Source organism: Macaca mulatta, chromosome 13 (genome assembly GCF_049350105.2).
Source record: "Macaca mulatta isolate MMU2019108-1 chromosome 13, T2T-MMU8v2.0, whole genome shotgun sequence".
Lineage (NCBI taxonomy): Eukaryota > Metazoa > Chordata > Mammalia > Primates > Cercopithecidae > Macaca > Macaca mulatta.
Genome location: NC_133418.1, coordinates 39,119,663 through 39,140,231, shown reverse-complemented (window position 1 = coordinate 39,140,231; position 20,569 = coordinate 39,119,663). Strand labels below are relative to the sequence as shown.

Here is a 20,569-nt window from a genome sequence, read left to right as displayed (position 1 = left end):
CACTCTGACCTCACATTAACATTACCTGGGAGCTATTAAAAAAAAAAAAAAAATAGATGCTTGAGCCCCACCCTGTGGAAGAGTTAAATCCTAATGGGGAAGGCGGACAGGAATCAGTGTTTTTAAAGCTCCTCCCAGCAACCCTGATGCCAGTGAGACTGAAAACTAGCAGACTGGGTTGTCTTCTCTGGTTGAATTGGTGTCCAGACCTTCCCCCAGAGGGGAATCCCTCTGGAAGGGAAAGAGTGGAGGAGAGTGTCCAGGGCGGGGCTGTAGAGCGGACCCTTCCTCAGCCACGGAAGGACTCATGCAGCTGGCAGTCACAGCACTTACTGGCCCCAGCTTATGTTGCCCAGGAACCATTGAAGGGTTCCAAATGGCTGAGGTCACATTTTTCCAGGCCGTAATGGGGACGATTGGGAAGGTTGTCAGGGGCAAGACCCCATTCAAAAGAAAACAGCACTCAGAAGTTCAGAAATGAGAGGCTGAATATTTGAATATAGACTTTACTATTTTTTTTTCTGAGTGTTTTTATATATTTAAATTTTTTTAATTAAAAAGTGATTCCCATTGCATATATTTGCATTTACCTTTTAAAATCAATGTATGTTTAGCCAAAAGAATAAAATAAAAACACCCATAATCTTGTCGCCCAGAGAGATAAGTTCAACTCACCTCTTAATATATATTCTTCCAGATTTCTCAACACATACATAAAGATACCTGTTTTACAAAAGTAGGATTCAATACATGTTTTTTCTTTTTTTAAGCAGTCCCCATTACACAGGTGGAAATACATGTTTTGTATCTTGCTTTTTCATTTGACAGCGTAAACACCTTTCTGTTTCTGTAAATAACCACCTGCTACATAAATTCAGATATCATAATTGTAGCATAAGGCATTGAATATCTTTCAGCTATTATAAACAGCTCTTCAGTGAACATCCTTGCATTCTATATTTTGCTTGCATCCTTAATTATTTCCTTAGGATGCACTCCTAGAGACAATAAGCCTTCAGAAGACTTGATACATACTTCCAAATTGCACAAGAAAGGATTTACTAATTTACTTTCCCACCAACAGGGTATTAAAAAGTGCCTGTGGTAATTAAAGGGGGAAAAGGCCACTGCCAACATGAGAGACTAAAAGTAGTTAACTCATTACTGAGTTCATAACCTCTTTATCTCACATTCTGCAAACAAATGGGAGTAGAACCCAGAGATTTTCCTTGACGGCTTGGTGCCCAGCCCAGGATTTTTGTTGTCTGGCCCACCAGGTCACCGGCTCTGGGGTTTTCACTGCAGCAGGTATCCTTGTCCAGGGCCTTTGTTTCCCGCTGGTCATTGGCCCAGCATGCTTCCGGTGGGCACTTGGGAACCACCAGGGGGCAGTGTGGAGCTGTTGAGCATGCTTGGCATGCCTTCTGGCTTATCCATATTGAAATTTTGAATAGTACAAGTATTATTTTGTTGTGTTTTATGACTTCTCAGATTGGTATTTATAATATTGATTTGCTTACACTAGTATTTCATCCCTTTCCAATTATTTTTATGTTTATGTGTTGTAAAAGAAATAACCTAATCCATCATAGCTCTTCTGTAGCTGGAGGCCAGGACACCTGGGTTGTTCTGATCCCAGCTCTGCCGGTGTCCTCCGTGACCTTGGTGGGACAGCTCACCCCATGGGCCTGACTGCCTTTATCTGAGGAGCGCCAGGATGGGCTGCAGGAGTGGTGTGTTTTCTTCTCTTCCAGCACTAGCATAATGAAAGGATTAAGAGTTGGCCTTGACCAGGTGTGGTGACTCATGCCTGTAATCCCACCACTTGGGAGGCCAAGGCGAGAGGATCACTTGATTTCAGGAGTTCAAGACCAGCCTGGCCAACATGGTGAAACCCTGTCTCTACAAAAATACAAAACTTAGCCGGGTGTGGTAGTATGCACCTGTAACCCAGCTACTTGGGAGGCTGAGGTGGAAGAATCACTTGAACCCAGGAGGCGGAGGTTGCAGTGAGCCAAGATTGTGCCATTGCATTCCAGCCTGGGTGACAGAGCGAGACTCCATCTCAAAAAAAAAAAACAAAAAAAACAAAGAGGTGGCCTTTGGGGCTGTGTGTGGTGGCTCACACATGTAATCCCAGCACTTTGGGAGGCCAAGGCAGGTGGATCACTTGAGGTCAGGAGTTCAAGACTAACCTGGCCAACATGGTGAAACCCTGTCTCTACTAAAAATTCAAAAATTAGCTGGCATGGTGGTGCACACCTGTAATCCTAGTTACTCAGGAGGCAGAGGCAGGAAAATCACTTGAGCCCAGGAGGTAGAGGTTGTAGTGAGCCAGGATCGCACCACTGCACTCCAGCCTGGGTGACAGAGAAAGACTCTGTCTCAAAAATAAATAAATAAATTAATTAATTAAATAAATAAATAAAGAGTTGACTTTGAGATAGACTTGGGCAAGTTAGTTAACCTTTTTGTACTTTAATCCCTCCATCTGTTAAATGAGGATAATCATAGCATCAACTTATAAGGGGGTTAAACAAAATAACACATGGAGTATCTGGCACAAGGTAACTCATCGCTAAATGTTTTCTTTAAAGAAATCTGTTTATCCAAGATTTATGCAGACAGTTTCCTGTCCTTGGCTTTGGCACATACTTATTTACTTATCTGAAGTGATAGTAATATCAAACAGAGTATGAATTTCAGAAGTGCTATATTCCACAGCAGGGTTGAACAGCAGAATCCCAGCATCAAGGCCCCCAGCTACAAAAGAGTTAGGATGTTTTTGCTTATTTTTTATAATATATTAACTATAGGGGAAAATATAAAAAAAAAAGAGGCAGATATGATATCAGTAAATGTTTTTTATTTGATCGCTTTAGGTAAATGGAGTCTTACTCGCCTGATAGGGTCTCCACTGGCAGCGGACCTTCCCATTCCCTCTATCCATCATTCTCCCAAAAGGTGATGGTTTCTCTGTTCTCACCCTAGGTCAACTAAATTAGGGTCTATGGCAACAACCCCAGGAGTGTGACCACTAATTGCCTTTGAATACAACATTTCCACTAGAGCTGCCTGGGAGGCAACACCTCCAGAGAGAAGGACTTGCACCTCTAATTTGGTTAATCCTAGAACACCCTGCAGTGGTCATCAAGCACCTCTCACAAATGTTATGCTGTGCTAAAGGCTGTGGGGACCCAAAGGGCAAATAAGATTGGATGAATTTTTTTTTTTTTTTTGAGACAGAGTCTTGCTCTTGTCGCCCAGGCTGGAGTGCAGTGGTGCGATTTCGGCTCACTGCAACCTCTGCCTCCTGAATTGCTGGGATTACAGGCGCCCGCCACCATGCCCTGCTAGTTTTTGTACTTTTCATAGAGACCAGGTTTCACCATGTTGGCCAGGCTGGTCTCGAACTCCTGACCTCAGGTGATCCACCCTCCTCGGCTTCCCAAAGTGCTGAGATTATAGGCGTCAGCCACCATGCCCGGCCTGGATGCCTTTCTGAAGCAGCAGGTAAAAAAAAAAAAAAAAAAAAAAAAAAAAAGACTGGATGCCTGTCCCCAAATTGCTTAGGAGAAGCTAAGCGAGGAAATGTGAGCCCGGCTGTGAGCTGGAAAGTCAGCGGGCAGCAGGGTGTGTGACCGACCTGGAGGAACAAGTGTGGGGCAAGGTAAATATAAGTGAATTGCAAGACAGTGGTAGTTGAGATGGAAAAAATACAGGACTTGATGGGCTAGATGATAAAGTGAGGAAGAAGGTGGAGGAATAGATGTCTGAGGTTTTGACCCTGCAGGTATGTAAGAAGAGAGAGATGATAGATCTTGGTGAGAAGCAATCTGGGGAGAAAATAGTGGTGTATCCTGGGAAGCTCTGACCTTTGAGTTTGTGTGCAGAACCTCTTTCTCCAGTTCCTAGGGGTGCCCTCATCCACAACTGGCAGTGGCCCCTGGATGGCCACAAACATGCAATCCTACAACAGTATTCCCCAGATGTCACTTACTCGCATAATCTTTGCCACATACCACCTATACTATTTACGTAATTATTTTTCTTTGAATTGATTCACTTTTTTCCACTTTTTAAAAATGGAGCTTCACTGTAAGCAACAGTATCCAAGATATCAAACTTTGCCTGTAACATGTATATATAATTGTATATATGTATATACATGTGCATACACATAAAAAATACACATACATATTTATGTATTTATAATTTTGTTTGACTATATATATACATTTTTGTTTTGTTTTGTTTTGTTTTGTAGAGATGGGGTTTCACCATGTTGCCCAGGCTGGTGTTGAATTCCTGGGCTCAGGTGAGCCTCCCAAAGTGCTGGGCTTACAGGCATGAGCCACCACACCCTGCCAAAAATACATACATATTTTAAGGCCTATTAATGTAAATATTTTAGGTACTAAAAAATAGGAGGCGTTGTTTAATAGAATTGAGATGGGAACTGGAAACAACACTCTTTTCATAAAGTGAGGAGGAAGAGGCATGATGAGTTTGGGTGTTGTGATAATGCATACAAGGTATCTGACACACATGCCCATAATCAGTGGAAAACTTCTCAGCCCTTCCACTGTCCATCATAACTTCCTGCACGCTCCCTTCAATATGGACAGAAAATCGTGTTGTTCCCTGAGATATGTAAGCCTCATGTGCACCCACATTTGCATACACACTAGGGTAGGGTGCAGGACCCATTCTTCAGGCTCCTTTATCAGGAGCAATGGCCCTGTGTAGAGGTGGCTGGTGTGACCCTTATTCTCCTGTGTCCTTGTTCACCTGTGAGGTCAGAGATCTCTCCTGGAACTGTCCGTCTATGGAGGGGCTGCCTCAGACATTTCCCCTCTCCCGGTGCCCAGTTGTTGTTGACTTTGGCCAGCGGCTGGGTCTGCAGGAGCCGCGGGGAAAGGTTCTAGGCTGGAAGGCAGCTCCAGGCTGCCTGGCTGTTCTTTTGTGTTGAGTATTTCACTGGCCCCAGATAAGCGCTTCCTGTTCCCCATTGATTATACACAGATCCTGCTTCCTTTCCCCTCAATACCTGGGATGCTTTCCAGCTTCTCCTCCCATAGGGGAAAATCCATAAACTTTAGAATTCTCAGGCCTGCTTTTGGTCAATGGACTTTCTGCAAATTATGACTGTTTTTGCCATCCAGTCATATTCCTGGTGAAGCCTTCACCGCCGTCTAGGAGCTGAGTTCCACTTTGTGCCAGCCAACAGAGATGCTTCTATGACCTGGTTTCTGCCCCCTCCTTCTCACCCGACAGAACATCTGTATCTACCTCCTGGCATAAATCAGAGAGAATAAATAGACTGCACCTTACACGTCAGTTTTAATCAACTGTTAGCTGCCTGGTATATTGTGTTGAGGATTCTGAGGTCTTACCCAGCTTTAGTAAGAAAAGTACCGTGGTCTCCTAGCAGTGTCTGCCACAAGCACAGAGGGATGGGACCGCTCCTGTGCCCCGTATTTGCTATCCCAAGATTCCAAGATCACTTGGAAGTTTCTTATTTGTTTATTTATTTAGAGACAGTCTCAGTCTGTCACCCAGGCTGGAGTGCAGTGGCATGATCACAGCTCACTGCAGCCTCGAACTCCAGGGCTGAATTGATCCTCCCAGCTCAGCCTCTCGGGTAGCTGGGACTACAAGCGTGCACCACCACACCTGGCTAATCTTTTTTGTATTTTTGTAGAGACGGGGTCTCACTTTGTTTCCCAGGCTGATCTTGAACTCCTGGGCTCAAGTGATCCACCTGCCTTAGGCTCCCAAAATGCTGCGATTACAAATGTGAGTCCCATTCCCACCCACAAGTTTCTAGAAGGCAGAAATCATGTCCTTGTACCCTTAGAGTTATAACATAACCGCCCAGACCCTGTATTCTAAGGCCAGTGTCAAGTAAATCCAACAGCCTCCAGCAGGCTCAGTTTCCTTTTTTTTTTGGAGACGGAGTCTCCCTCTGTCACCCAGGCTGGAGTGCAGTGGTGCGATCTCAGCTCACTGTAGCTTCCGCCTCCCAGATTCAAGCAGTTCTCCTGCCTCGGCCTCCTAAGTAGCTAGGATTACAGCGCCCGCCACCACACCCGGCTAATTTTTGTATTTTTAGTAGAGACGGGGTTTCACCATATTGGCCATGCTGGTCTTGAACTCCTGACCTCGTGATCTGCCAGCCTCAGCCTCCCAAAGTGCTGGGATTACAGGCGTGAGCCACCACGCCCGGCCCAGTTTCCCATTTTTTAAATGAACGTCATAATATCTTCTTTACCTATATCCAGGAGTCAGTAATAGCAAATCAGATAATTAATATGGAATGCTTTCACAAGTAAAACAACTATGGAAGTATATCCTGCCTGCAGGACCCAGCACAGATGCCACCTCCGCTGTGAGGTTTTCAGTTGTTCCACGATAACTCTTGCCCATTGCAATCCCTGTCTTATCTGAACCTGTCATTTGTAGGCTTATAGTCTAGTTATTTATGTACTTTAAAAAATCTCTCCTGTGGTATATCATGCACATAAACAGACACCTTTTAGATGAGATACTAAACATCGACGGAGGGCTCTGTACAGAGCTGTCACTGCATCGTGGTCATCTGGTAGGCAGTCCTGTAAGAACGGGTAGCTTCCTGCTAGCTTTAAACAGCATCGTTTTATATTTTAGAAAGATATTTCTAGAGGCAAGTGAAGGGTAGACAGGAAGAGATGAACTGAGACCAGGAGCACTGGTGGAGACCACTCAGTGGAAAGAGGATTTGGGACCCCTTCATTTCTGTCAGCTACCCTATTCTTGGACAAGAGACATTTTGTCAGTGTGAGGCAAAGCAACCTGCCGATGTGGCTGGCAGCCCATCACCACCCCTTTCAAACTGGGTTGCACGCACCCCTGCTGCCTTCCTCCTGGGTGAGAACCTGCAGGAGCTCAGGCAAACCCAGAAGGCTGCTGCGGGGGCCTCTCCATGGAATAGGGTTCCAAAGATGTCCAGAAGCCATGGAACTTGGTGGCCCAGAGCAGGTTAGGGGGGTCACTAAAGGCATTAAAGTGGATTCTGTGGTGTCTGGTTAGGTACACTGAAGGCACAGGATTGAAAATAATTCATCTGGCGTTACTCTTAATAGCTTTGCTTACTGTTACTATGATATAAGACATACTGATTGTAAAAATTTCAAGTGAAGAAGAAAAATACAAAAAAGGAACTAATAAAATTGCCTGAAATGTTAAAAATCCAGCGATAACATTTGGGTGACTATGCTTCCAGATTATTTAACTGGCTTTTCTCACTGAACAGTTTGTCCAGGACAGTTTATTCAAGTCAATAAATGTGGATGGCCGGGCTTGGTAGCTCAAAGCTATAATCCCAAGCACTTTGGGAGACTAAGGCGGGAGGATCACTTAAGGCCAAGAGTTTGAGACCAGCCTGAGCAACATAGTGAGACCCTGTCTCTACCAAAAATAAAAAAAATTAGCAGGGTGGTGTGGTGCTAGCCTGTAGTCCCAGCTATGCAGGAGGCTGATGTGGGAGGATTGCTTGATTCCATGAAGTTGAGGCTGCAGTGAGCTACAATCGTGCCACTGTACTCCAGCCTGGCCGACAGGGCAAGACCCTGTCAATCAATCCATTAACCAATATATCAATAAAAAATCACCCAGAAGGCATGCAGAACCTGCAGCCACAGGGCAGGAGGGAGGAGAGGCTCCCCCAGAGCTGCCCATGGCATGTGGCATTTCAAAAGCCAGTTGCCTTTATTTTCTTTCTGAAGTCATCCATGGCCTTGCAAAGACAGAGAGTGTCTACAGAGACAGTGGAGGGAGTGGAACAGAAGCCAGCCTGCTGGGGGCTGAGAAGTACCTGGGAGGTGGGGAGGACATGTAAGCAGCCTGTGTACGTTCTGGGAAGGGAAAGGAGGAGAACCAGAAGGGGCAGCTGCCCACCAGCAGCTTCCTGGGCTCTCCTCCCGCCTCCTCCTCACTCACAGCAGCCCACAGACTCAGCCTCAGCTCCTCCTCTCTGGCCTCTTCCCCTGAGTGAAGATCAAGTGCAGGAGGGGTTGCACCGGCTGTGCCGGCTGCAGGGAGCCCACAGACCCCTCCTGTGTTTCACCTGCAGTGACTCCATACTCGTCCTCCCCCGTCCCTGCCACCCAGCAGATTGTGTGCCCACTTCCTCTGTGCCACACACATCTTTTTTCCCTCCTTCAAATCATCACCCATACAGAGGACAATTCGCAGCCTCGCTCATTACAAGAGTAATGGAAACTCCAGCAAGGGACTTTTTTTACCTGTCAGTTTGGCAAAGTTTAAACAGTTTAATAACCTTGTATGGGCAAGGAGGTGGGGAAATAAGCCCTCTCCCAGGTTGCTGTTAGCAGTGTCAACTGGGAGAAATTTAATAGCACTCTTCAGAACATAAATGTGCTTGTCTTTGACCTAGTGATTCCCCTTGCAGCTGGAAATGTGTCCTCCCACTATAGACATACATGGGTGACATGGTGAGTGTTCAAGGGTGTGCACTGCAGCAAAGCCTGGGAAACAGCTCCATGTCTGTGAGCATGGGCCCCTTGAGCGGGTTGTGGCACCACCCTATGGTGGCTGCTATGTAGCTGTAACCCAGGAGGCAGCTCTGCGGGGAGGGCTGTGGGACCAGCCCTACTATGCTGACAAATGGAGTGGGGGCAGAGTGGCATGGGTGGGTATGTGCAGGCCGGAGAACAGGCTGCAGGCTGTGAAGGAGAAAGGCATTTGCTCTTTCAGCCCAGTCTGAGCTCCTGGTCAGAGGCCAGCAGGTGGACTCTGCCTCCCGTGGGGGCCAGAGCAGATGTTCTCACCTGAGGGCCTGAGGGGAGAGAAGCATGTCAGTAGATTCCCAGGCACGCAGCAACAGGGGAGAGACAGAGGGAGGGGCCCGGCAGGGTTCACCTCAGGGAAAGGAGGACCGGGCCTCCAAAGTCAGTTTCCCCAAAGACACTTCCTGCAGCGCGTTGGTGACTGGGCAGTGAGCACGGACACTGCCCAGGCCCAGCAAACCCAAGGTCACAGCCGATGGGAGAGGCAGCTTGCGACTCAGCAGGCCCAGCACTCCAGGCTGCAGAAATGCGGACCCGAAAACAAGTTGAACTTTGACATTGTTTGAAAACCTAGGGCTCTGTCCCAGGGGTCCCCCTGGTCAGGGCCACCACAGAATGGCTATGCCTAGTGCTCTGGGAGCAGAGTTTTCCCTCCTCCAGAGCACGCAGCTGTCAGGGGGACATACCTAGCCAAGTGTCCGGCTCTCCATCAAGACCTCAAGCAGGCAGGCGCACGTCAGCTGAGAACCATGTGTGTCTCAGCTTTCCAGCCATCCCAGCAAGTCAGGACACATCTGAGACCACCGCCCCCCCAACCCAGCTCCTGCCCACGTGCATTGGTGTGCCCGAGCCAGTTGGCACCCAGACAATTGGAAGCATCTCTTCCGCACTGCTCATCGTGGTACCTTGAAATCAGTGGGCGTATTTACACCATGAATACCAGCAAATGCTTTGGTTTTTCACTTTGTTTTTTGCTTAGAGAGCCAGTTGTTAGGTTATTTACCAGCACACCACTGAACCAGACCTCTCTCCCCACGAAGCGCCATAGATCTATGAGTGGCCAAGCTCTGTGTTAATTGGCTCTTCCCCTCCCCCAGGTAAAGTGCAGGTCACAGGCTCATAGAATACCAATAACTTACACATTTAGTGACTGATCACAGAGTTCTTACAAGCTCCTCACATGCCCCACACTCTGCCTGGACCTCTCCGGTGTGAGAGGACACTCACGCTTGAGTTTGACAGCCACACATGAGATAACCACTCTGCCAGGCAATAGGTGTTCTTATTCCTGTTTTACATGTGGAAACCAGAGGTTCTGAAAGGTGAGGTACACAGGCACACAGCTTGTAAGTGGGGTTCAGCTAGGACCCTTGATTCCATATTTGTTGAACACCTCAACACTGTCGGCACTCTCAGTGCCCTCTGTGTTTAGACAAATAGCTGCATTCGACTTTTCCTTCCAAAGGAGACCATCTAGTCCAGGCCCCTGCTTCAGGCTGATGAAGTAAAATATTCCCATTTTAAAGGTGAGAAGATGGAGTCCAGAAAGGTTAGAAAGAGCCTGGAACCCAGATCTCTTGCCTCTTGTGCTCTAAAACGAAAGCTTGGCTTCTGAGGGGGAGCCAGTTTTTAAAAACAAACCTTGTGTCAAATCTGGGAGGCAAAATTGCCAGGTTCTTTGGAATGGGAGGGGAAAACAGCAGTTTGAGATCATCCAAAAAAGAAAGAATCATTTGGGGAAAGACGTGTTTATGGTGAAACTGACACCTGATTGACACACTCTTACTATTCAGTCATGAAATGCTTTTGGAGCCCCTCTGCTACCAGTGCATGGGCTTTAAAACCATTTGTTGACTAAATGTTGCGACAGGTGCTAGAGTGAGCAAAGTAACTTCATGGGTTTAAGACCAGTGCAGGCTGGGTGCGTTGGCTCACCCCTGTAATGCCAGCAGAATTGGAGGTGAAGGTGGGCAGATCACTTGAGCTCAGGAGTTTGAGACCAGCAAGGGCAACATGGTGAAACCCTGTCTCTACCAAAAGTACAAAAAATTAGGCAGGCGTGGTGGCGCATGCCTGTGGTCCCAGCTACTTGAGTGGCTGAGATTGGAGGATTCTGGAGCCCAGGAGGTGGAGGTTGCAGTGACCTATGATTGTGCCACTGCACTTACGACAGACAGAGCAAGACTCCATCTCAAAAAAAAAAAAAAAATACCTCAAGAAAGAATCTAACCTACACTCAGGTAAAACAAAAAATGTCGTGTTTGGGATTTAGTGCCATCCACCAAGTTATGCAAAGGCGTAAACAACTCATTCTCAGGGATAAGAGTATAAAACTTCTTTTATACTTTTGCCCCTGGAACTTTGTCTAATCCATCTTGTTTGGGAACAAGTTCTTTACACTTTCATTTTCTCTTATTGACTGCTGAAAACTAAAAATGTTTTCCCAGTCGGGAAAGCTTTTCTGTCTCCCTATCCCAAATTCATTGCTAGTGTTGATGTATTTTCAAACTTGGATCCATTTGTGAACTTTACTACAGAAGATAGAAACGGGTCTCCAGGAACTGGCCAAGTTGGGCATCCCAGCCTCCATGCTACGTTTACATATTCTCGGCAGAACTAAGCCAGTTACTGTGAGAAGCAGGCATTGCCCACGAGTGAAATGGGCTCCCGTGTGTGCTGCCTCCCTAAAGGCTTCAGGGAGAGGCTGTTCAACCCCACATTACAGATGTGGAAACTGGGCCTAAGCTCACTGCATTAATACCACATTACAGATGTGGAAACTGGGCCTAAGCTCACTGCATTAATACAGCATGGGACAGGGTTTCAACACATCATGATTGCCAGGTTCTAGGTGAGGAATTGAGCTGCAGGCATGATCCTTGAGGAGCTTACAGTCCCAAGGGCAGGCAGAGTGTGTAAATGAGGAAGAGTAGCCTGGTGAGTGCTGTGGGAATACCGTGTGCTGCTCCTCGAGAGCAACGGACTCGTGGAGGACTCATGCCAGGGAGGGTGACCTTGGGAGAACTGGGTTTTGAAGAAGCGGTTAAAGTTTCCCACGAGTGAAGGACGGGGTAAAGGCCGTAGCAGGCCGGGGAGCAGTGGGGCCACGTGGTGCATTCAGAGTGCAGCGAGGACTGTGCAGCCGGAGTTGGGGGTGTGAGGGTGGAAGCCAGAAGGATAGGGTGGTGCGGGATTGCTGGTGAGTTTGGAGGCTTTATCTCTTGACCCCAGAAACCAACCAGGGAAGTGTTTTGAGCAGGGGAGAGATTGGCTGGTGTTTAGAAAGCTGACTCTAAGGCTGGGCACGGTGGCTCAAGCCTGTAATCCCAGCACTTTGGGAGGCCGAGACGGGCGGATCACAAGGTCAGGAGATCGAGACCATCCTGGCTAACACGGTGAAACCCCGTCTCTACTAAAAAATACAAAAAAAACTAGCCGGGCGAAGTGGCGGGTGCCTGTAGTCCCAGCTACACGGGAGGCTGAGGCAGGAGAATGGCGTGAACCCGAGAGGAGGAGCTTGCAGTGAGCTGAGATCCGGCCACTGCACTCCAGCCTGGGTGACAGAGCAAGACTCCGTCTCAAAAAAAAAAAAAAAAAGAAAGCTGACTCTAGTAGGATTTGCAGTAGAGTCCAGGTGAGAAACGACTGCAACTGTGGCAGAATGGAGAGGGGAGGCACAGATCACTTCTTCACATTTGTCATTTATAATATGGTTATAGTATAGGTTCCTGTTACATAGAGCCTCTAAGAGGACAAGGAGAGCATTTTGAATAATGTCATTGTCACTGTGGTGGGAAGCCGCCTGCACCCGGGGTTTGGGGGTAGCCTTGGGTTCTGGATGGCAGTGGGACTTGAAATCTCCTGAAAAGCCTGGGAAACCCTTGCTTCTCTATCACAGGGGACCCTGGCTCTGGGTCCCCAAAGTCACTATTTACCATAGGGGTCCAGAGAGGCAGGAAGGACCGGTCACCAAAACTGGGACCCTTTGCGTCTGCTGATAGGCGGCTGGCCAAAAATGGGCGAGACTGTGGCTGGAGACAGGGGCGCTTTGTCTGCCTACTGGGCCTGTCCTCTAGAAGCAGCGGAAGGCGTTCTCTGGGCTGGAGTTTTCTCACCTGCGCAGTTTTGGGAGCTGACTTGTTTTCCTTGTGTGCAACTGTGGGGAGCTGTGGATTCTGTAACGTGAAGCTTTGTTTCCTCTGTTGCCCAGGCCCTGCTTAAAGGCTTTTCTTTGAGAATGTGCGAACAGGGAGAATGTGGGCGTTCCCCCGAGCCCTGTAGAGTCCTGTCCACACTAAGCAAGTGTGGGACAGGGTGAGGACGGCTGGGGCGGGGCCCTCCCTACCTTCTGGGAGCCGGAGGGTTAATCTCCGTAGCTCATTGGCAGTCCTGCCTCTGTACAGGGCATGCTGGGATTTCCTCCCAGCTGTTTTACATCACGAAGATTTGTGTGTTGGGGAAATTCCAGGGCACAGCTGCAATTAATCTGCTCCATGGCTCCAATCAAAGCGAGGAGTCTGTAGGATGGATTCTCCGCCTCTCTGCAGGAAAGGGGGCTCTAGCTCTCTAGTGACAGCATCTTTCGGAGGGACCCTTCCGGAGATCCACATTGAGTAGAAACAGCCCTCCTGGCCAAATGCTCACCCCAAGGAGGCTCTAAGGAGGAGCCCAAAACATTGAGAAAGAGAGGAGAGGAGCCCCTCTAAATAATAAAGCCACAAGAACACTGATGGCAACACTCGATAAAGATGTTACCCAAAGAAAAGAAAACTTTGTTCACCTTTACTTAGGAATGTAAGTCAAAAATTTAGAACGTGATTAGCATTCCACAACATAGCATAAGAAGGAACAAACCACCATGACCAAATAGGGCTTACCTGGGAAACGCAAAAATGCCTTCATGTAAGAAAATCTATTGCTATATATACATCTCATAAATGAGTCAAATAAGAGAAACCACATGACCATTTTGGTAAATGCTGAGAGAAAAATGCAACAACTGCTCCAATGAAAACAATGTAAAAATAGGATTAGAATCATCCTTCCTTAACAAGGTAAAGACATGTTTTAAACCACAGCCTCAATCTACTTAACTGTGAACCACAGTAGCAGAACCCCAGTCCCCAGAAAAGAGTTTCTCAGATTCAGTGAGATTGGAAAACTGCGTATCTGTTCTGTCTTAGGTAGTCATGACGCATGTAAATCGAAGACAGTAGTACCTGCCACTTGGGTTTGGTGTTTTCCTTTCTATTATTGAGTATCCAAAAGAGAGTATTTAAGCCATAGAAAGCACCCCAGAAGTGGGAGCGATAGCTGTTGCTTGGCCATCAGTTGTATTGATGCCGTACATCATTTCTTTTTTCTTTTTTTTTTTTTTTTTTGACGGAATCTCACTCTGTCGCCCAGGCTGGAGTACAGTGGCACAATCTTGGCTCACTACAACCTCTGCTTCCCGGGTTCAAGCGATTCTCCTGCCTCCTGAGTAGCTGGGATTACAGGCACGCACCATCGCGCCCAGCTAATTTTTTGTATTATTTTAGTAGAGATGCGGTTTCACCATGTTGGCCCAGTTGGTCTCGAACTCCTGACCTCGCCATCCGCCCGCCTCGGACTCCTAAAGTGCTGGGATTACAGACATGGGTCACCGCGCCCAGCCATCATCATTTCAATGTGTTATGTTCCAGTGGACATCCCCCAGGGGGGAGGTGGCGGAACCAGCCTGCGTACACATCTTTGCTATGTGCAGAAGCCCAGCCATGACACACTGGTCAGGAGCTGGGCCTTGCAGAGCCACTTAAATGTAGCCTAGACTGGGCATGGAGAATCCAGCAGTTTTAACCCACCCACATACCATTACCATGAAAAGAATCTAAGCACAGTTGCCCATCACTTGCTTCCCCAAGGACGTGCTCCCACCCTGAGTGACTGCCCTCGGGTGATGGTGGGGTTGGCCTCACAGCTAAGAAGAGCTTTCTTGGCTGCACATGGTGGCTCACACCTGTAATCCCAGCACTTTGCAAGAGCAAGGCGGGAGGATTGCTTGAGCCTGGACATTGAAGACCAGCCTGGGCAACACAGCAAGACCCCCATCTCTAAAACTAAAAAATAAAAATAAACAGAAGAACTTTATTTCCACTCTAGTTGGGCTGGGCCTGACCTAGGAATTCAGAACTACCTGGCCACCTTCAAATGTCTGGTACTGCAGTGGAAGAGGATTACAACGGGTGTCGTTGGCTCCTGCTGCCCCAGTTCATGGTTCTGGGAAGCTCAACTGTCCTTTCAGAATTGTGATGGAGAGGCTGTCCATGGCCAAGCTGTAGGGACTCCAAAGTCTTAGAGCTCTTCCTCCACCCCCATCAGTCATCTCCAAATCTTAAAAAGACGAATAGAAAAGAGTAAGTGACGATCCTCCATACCCCTGCCTCCCAGAGTGAGTCCCTCCCTGCACAGAGCCCCCGCACCACCCCAGGCATGGCTGGAGCAGGGTGAGTCCCAGTGGGATGCTCACTGTTCCCAGGACCACCTCTCCTTTCTGCTCTTTTCCCTCACACTGCCTGACTTATCTGTAGGGGACCAAGTATCAATGGTAGGCACGGCCAGTGGTCTCCTCCCAGCAGAAGCCAAGACTTCTTGTTATGTAGATAAAACAAGTGCATGGTCAGACACCCAAAAGAGTGGCTATTACTGAACACCCTTGCTATGAATGTGTGTACAAAAGACAAGCATATATAAATGTACCTGTACCTTGATATCCCTAGCACCAAGGCAGACAAACCCTCATGGAGCACATGGTGTATTAGGTACCAGCTCCTTGGCCACTGGAGCAGTGATTCTCAGTTGGGGAAGGGAAGAGTCTCTCCCTCAGCCCCAGGAGACATTTGGCAAAGTCTGGAGACATTTTTGATTATTTATATGGGAGTGCATCAGCATTTAGTATTATAGTTAGAGGCCAAAGTCGTTGTTAAACTTTACAGGACAGCCCACCACCCCCAATAAAAAAAATTATCCAGCCCAAAATGTCATAGTGCCGAGATTGAGACACCCTGCACTACAGTCCTACAAGCCAACTCTGCCAGACAATCTGTAAGGTCACTTGAGAGTATTATTTAAGACCCAAAACTCTAGCACCGTCCCAAACCAGGGTTCACGTTTCTTTGGACCGCCCCCATATGATCTAAGGACATCCCGGTAAGCCAACAAGAATGAATGTGTGTCTTTGTGGCCCTAAATAGGCAGCAGATGCTGGTAGAGTTGATGGATTTTAGGAACCCATCTGTCCTGTTTAATGTTAGGGGCTATAGATTTGGGATACTTCTCTTCAGCACCTCATAGTTGCTATTGCAGTTCAATTTTTAAAACCAGAAATGTTCAAGTTGTTGCTTCTAGAAAAACTGGTGTTTAGGCTTCAAGTGCAAGCTCTGGGCACCTTCGGCATCCCTCCAGGAGAACACTGACATGCATGGACCGGTTTCTGGATGGCCAGCCCCGTGCAAGACAGAGAAGGAGAGAGAAAACACATCCGAGCAAAGAAAAGGCTGTGGGTGGGGAGTTGAGGAAGACAGTCTTAGGAAAAGCTTTATGACTCGGTGTTGTGAAAGATGTGGGATTTGAAGTCAAGAGACCTAGGCTCTGGCTTCAGCTCTCTTGTATGAAGTTGGGCAAGCCGTTTAGCCTTTGCTTATGTCCATTAGCTCCTTTTTTTTTTTTTTTTTTTTTTTTTTTTTTTTTTTTTTTGAGACAGGGTCTCACTCTGTCACTCGGGCTGGAGTACAGTGGTGTGATCTCGGTTCACTGCAACCTCTGCCTCCCGGGTTGAAGTGATTCTTCTGCCTCAGCCTCCCAAGTAGCTGGGTCTACAGGTGTGCACCACCACGCCTGGCTAATTTTTGTATTTTTAGTAAGAGACAGGGTTTCACCATATTGGCCAGGCTGGTCTTGAACTCTTAAGCTCAAATGATTTTCCCACCTCGGCCTCCCAAAGTGCTAGGATTACAGGCGTAGCCACTGCGCCCAGCCTAGCTTCTTTTAAAATTTGGGGTAGTCACCCCTACTTGTAATTGCGGGGTTGTTGTGAAGATTATACTGGGTTTTATGTGTGAAAATGCTTTGACAACTGCAAATGTAGCACAAATGTTATTCACAGTGGAAATGAGTTTTAACTAATACCAATATTTGCCCAGTGCTTTTAACTTGCCACAGGCATTGAAATCCCAGTTACTTCATGTAGTGTGTGTGGGCTCTGGGTAGGGGAAGGGATGGGTGGTGGTGGGAAGGGAGGAAGAAGATAGGGTAGCAGAGGACAGGGACAGAGGTGAGACCCCATTTGAGGGGTGGGGGTACAGAGGTCACAAAGTGAAAAGACTGTCCTAATTCATAGGGCTTCATTCCCACTTCGCACCAGGTCTCCCACGCCAAGCCTGCTTGGCTCATCCCATGTGCTAGGCTGATCTGTGACACATGTGGCCTTAAGTTGTTCCTGCCCATGGACACCTTTTTGAAAGCCCAGTCCCTGCTGTCTTGGTCAAGACTTATGGTGAATGAAGAGCAAAGGGGCCTTCGGGGGCTCTTCCCATCGCCCTCCTGCTCCTGTACACAGCAGAGCCAAATTGTGGTGGGTTTTTCCTGATATTACATGACCAGAGCGAGGGATGATTCAAAGGCTTCTTTTTTCTTTCTTTCTTGAGACAGAGTCTCACTCTGTTGTCCAGGCTGTAGTACAGTGGCACAATCTTGGCTCACTGCAACCTCCGCCCCCCCGATTCAAGTGATTTTCCTGCCTCAGCCTCCCGAGTAGCTGGGACTATAGGCCTGCGCCACCACATCCAGCTATTTTTTGTATTTTTAGTAGAGATGAAGTTTCACCATGTTGGCCAGGCTGATCTTGAACTCCTGACCTCAAGTGATCCATCCGCCTCGGCCTCCCAAAGTGCTGGGATTACAGCGTGAGCCACTGCACCCAGCCAAAGACTTCTTTCTGTGAAACTTCCTGGAGCCACCACTTTCCATTACAGCTTTCATTCTTAAAGGAGTCTCAAGAATTCTGCAGAGGCTGCTTGCGGGTCTGCTGCCCAGAAGCAACCTGTCAGTGTTGACACTAACACAACATGTGTGCTTTTGCTCCTGGCAAAGACTAATGGTTTGCTTATGGAAATAATAGGCGTCATTTATCAAATGTCTCCCATGTGCGAGGCACTGTGTTCAATATGTGACACTGTCCCTAGTCCTCCGAGCAACCTGTACTGTGAGTGATAATAACCTTGCCTTACAAATGCTGAAACTGGGACTCAGAGTTGTTAATCACTCGTTCGGGGTCACACAGCCTGTGTTGGCAGAGTAAGAGCCTGAACCCATGAATGCAGGGCTCCGGAGCCCAGAAGGGCCCTTCCCACTGTTCCTGCCTGCTGCTCCACTCAGCTCATTCTTTCCAGGCTTTTGGCAAGGACTGTGCCATGCCAGAGAGAGAGAGAGTGTGTGTGTGTGTGTTGGAGAGATACTGTTTGGTTTGGGTTTTTTGCACTGATGTGGGAAAGAATGGGGTACTGAGTAATCTTTTCAAGGTTGAGAGACGCTATAATGAAGTAAAGCTCAGCATCCTTGAGTTGGGGTAGATGTTGCCCATGACTCTGTGTCAGGCAGATGACTTTTATTCGTTCATTCCCAGATACTTCCGGACAGCTGTTTCATGGGGAGCATTGTGTGTGCATGTCGTAAGCGATGGAAATGGATGGGGCAGGATGGCCGTCTGGGAGCCTCTGCGTCCTTGATCAGCTCTGCCTGTCCATGACTACAGCATAGGGAGGGGACTTGAGCCTCACCAATAGGTTCTTTGACAATGTTGATTGGTTGTGCTGAAATGGATCAGTTTTCACCGCCACTTAAACTTCAGCTTAGTTGCCATTCGTGTCCCCACCAAAATGACAGAGGGCATGGTGAGGGTGGTGGTGATTGTAAATATATGCTTGCCCCTGTTATAATCATTTGGAAATCGATCCAGTACAGGGCATGTGGCGTGAAAATGCAGGCCACCCCAATGGCCTGCCCCGGTGCCCTAACAGCAGAGCCCAGCAAACTGTGGGTACTTGTGAGGCCTCATCTCACCAACAGCTTTTTCTTTTCTGTTCCCTGTACAGTACCTGCAGATGAAATGGCCCCTCCTCGATGTCCCCTCCAGCGCCACAGTCAAGGACACAAGGTCACCATCTCCAGCACACTTGGTAAGTCTGTTTCACCTCAAAGCACCAAAGGGCCACTATGCCTGGCCTCATCCCTTGCCACTGCCTTCTGCCATCGTGCTGAAGCAGATGGGGTACAACAGTGTTTCCTCAAATGTGTGAGTACAGTGAGGAGGAGCTGAGTGCTTGGGGCTCCAATTGGGTTGTGACCTCAACACACACACCACACCGCCTTGGATGTTGTGTAATTGGAAGAGCTGTCCCCCAACCCCCACGGCCCTGGCTGCTCACCCTGGTTCATCATGGAAGCCTGCCTCCGATCCTTCCTGGCTGCCATCTGAACCTGCTGCCCACTTCACGTGGGTAAGGGTGGCCTCTCTCTCCTGTTGAGGCTCACCCAGAATTGCCTCCTCTTCTCCCTCATAGCTGCCAGGCAATGTTGAAGAGACTCTTCTGTACAGGATGTTATAGGAAATAATTTAATAGGACATATGCAAACAAATGCTCCTCAGGGCATCCGAGCCTTTTCTGCCAGGCCCTGTGGCAATACCAGCTGGACAGGAGGGTCTGGACAATCCTGGGTGACTGGAGCAGTAGGTCCAAGCAGTTCCTTTGACCTCCTCAGGACATGCAAAGGACTGAAACCCATAGCTGATAAGAGATGCTCCTGGAACAGAGCCAGATATCCTACTTTCCTGGGCTTTTCCTGGGCGCTTGGGTCAACACTTGCCTTAAGACGCACTCACCCCACAAGCTAACTGGTGCTTGCCCACTGTACAGTGAGCCTCAGAATCAGGGGATGCGGTTAGAAGGGAACCCCCTCCTGCATGGCCTGTGCATTTGATAGACAAGCAGACCTAGGGCTTCACTGTTACTGCCCTGTACTAGGTATGAGGCATTGGGCTTCTATGATGTTTATTAAAGTTTAATTATAGAAAATTTTAAAGATGTGTAAAAGTAGAGAGAATTATATAATGAATCCCCATATTCCCTTTACCCAGAATTTCCCTCCTGCTGCATTGGGTTTTAAAGCAAATCCCAGACATTATTTCATCTCATAGGACATTTTAAGAGATGCTGATAATTCTTATTCATTAAAAGCTTAGAGTCTAGCAGAAGAGAAAGAAGATGTGCGCAGAAAGCTAAATAAATGCCGGGTGCGGTGGCTCAAGCCTGTAATCCCAGCACTTTGGGAGGCTGAGACGGGCGGATCACGAGGTCAGGAGATCGAGACCATCCCAGCTAACACGGTGAAACTCCGTCTCTACTAAAAATACAAAAAATTATCCGGGCGAGGTGGCGGGCGCCTGTAGTCCCAGCTTCTCAGGAAGCTGAGGCAGGAGAATGGCATAAACCCGGGAGGTGGAGCTTGCAGTGAGGTGAGATCCGGCCACTGCACTCCAGCCTGGGCGACAGAGCGAGACTCTGTCTCAAAAAAAAAAAAAAAGAAAGCTAAATAAATAAGGGTGCAGGGAGCCTGTGTGAGTTCCAGTAATCAGGAGACACACTCCTGTGGAGCCCTTGGGATTTTACACTGGGATCTACAGTGGGATGCCACATGCAGCTCTCAGGTGATTGTCACAGCCATCACCAGGGAGTCAGGCAAGGATGACAGTGGAAGGAACCGTGAGTGGCGGGACCAGCCATCCAGGAAAGGCAGCAGGTTCTGTGGCCAGTTGCCAAGGCACAAGCTGCCCGTTGAACAAGCACCCCACACCTCAGGCATAAGCCAGGGTAGTGGTCAAGTATGAGGCGCAGGTGCCCTCTAGTGGTGCCAGTCAGTCCTGGTGGAGGATGTCCGGACCACATCTGCCCACCCTAGACCTG

At 48.1% G+C, this 20,569-nt stretch overlaps 1 protein-coding gene across 2 annotated transcripts in view; it reads left to right on the top strand.

The window, feature by feature from the left end:
* The window catches only part of TCF7L1 (transcription factor 7 like 1), a 180,285-nt gene that overhangs the window by 134,162 nt on the left and 25,554 nt on the right, over positions 1-20,569 (top strand). For both annotated transcript variants that reach the window (XM_001083116.5, XM_028832347.2), the window contains exon 4: positions 18,701-18,784. In XM_001083116.5, coding sequence (XP_001083116.3) covers positions 18,701-18,784 — 84 coding nt within the window. The remainder of the gene's footprint in view (positions 1-18,700; positions 18,785-20,569) is intronic.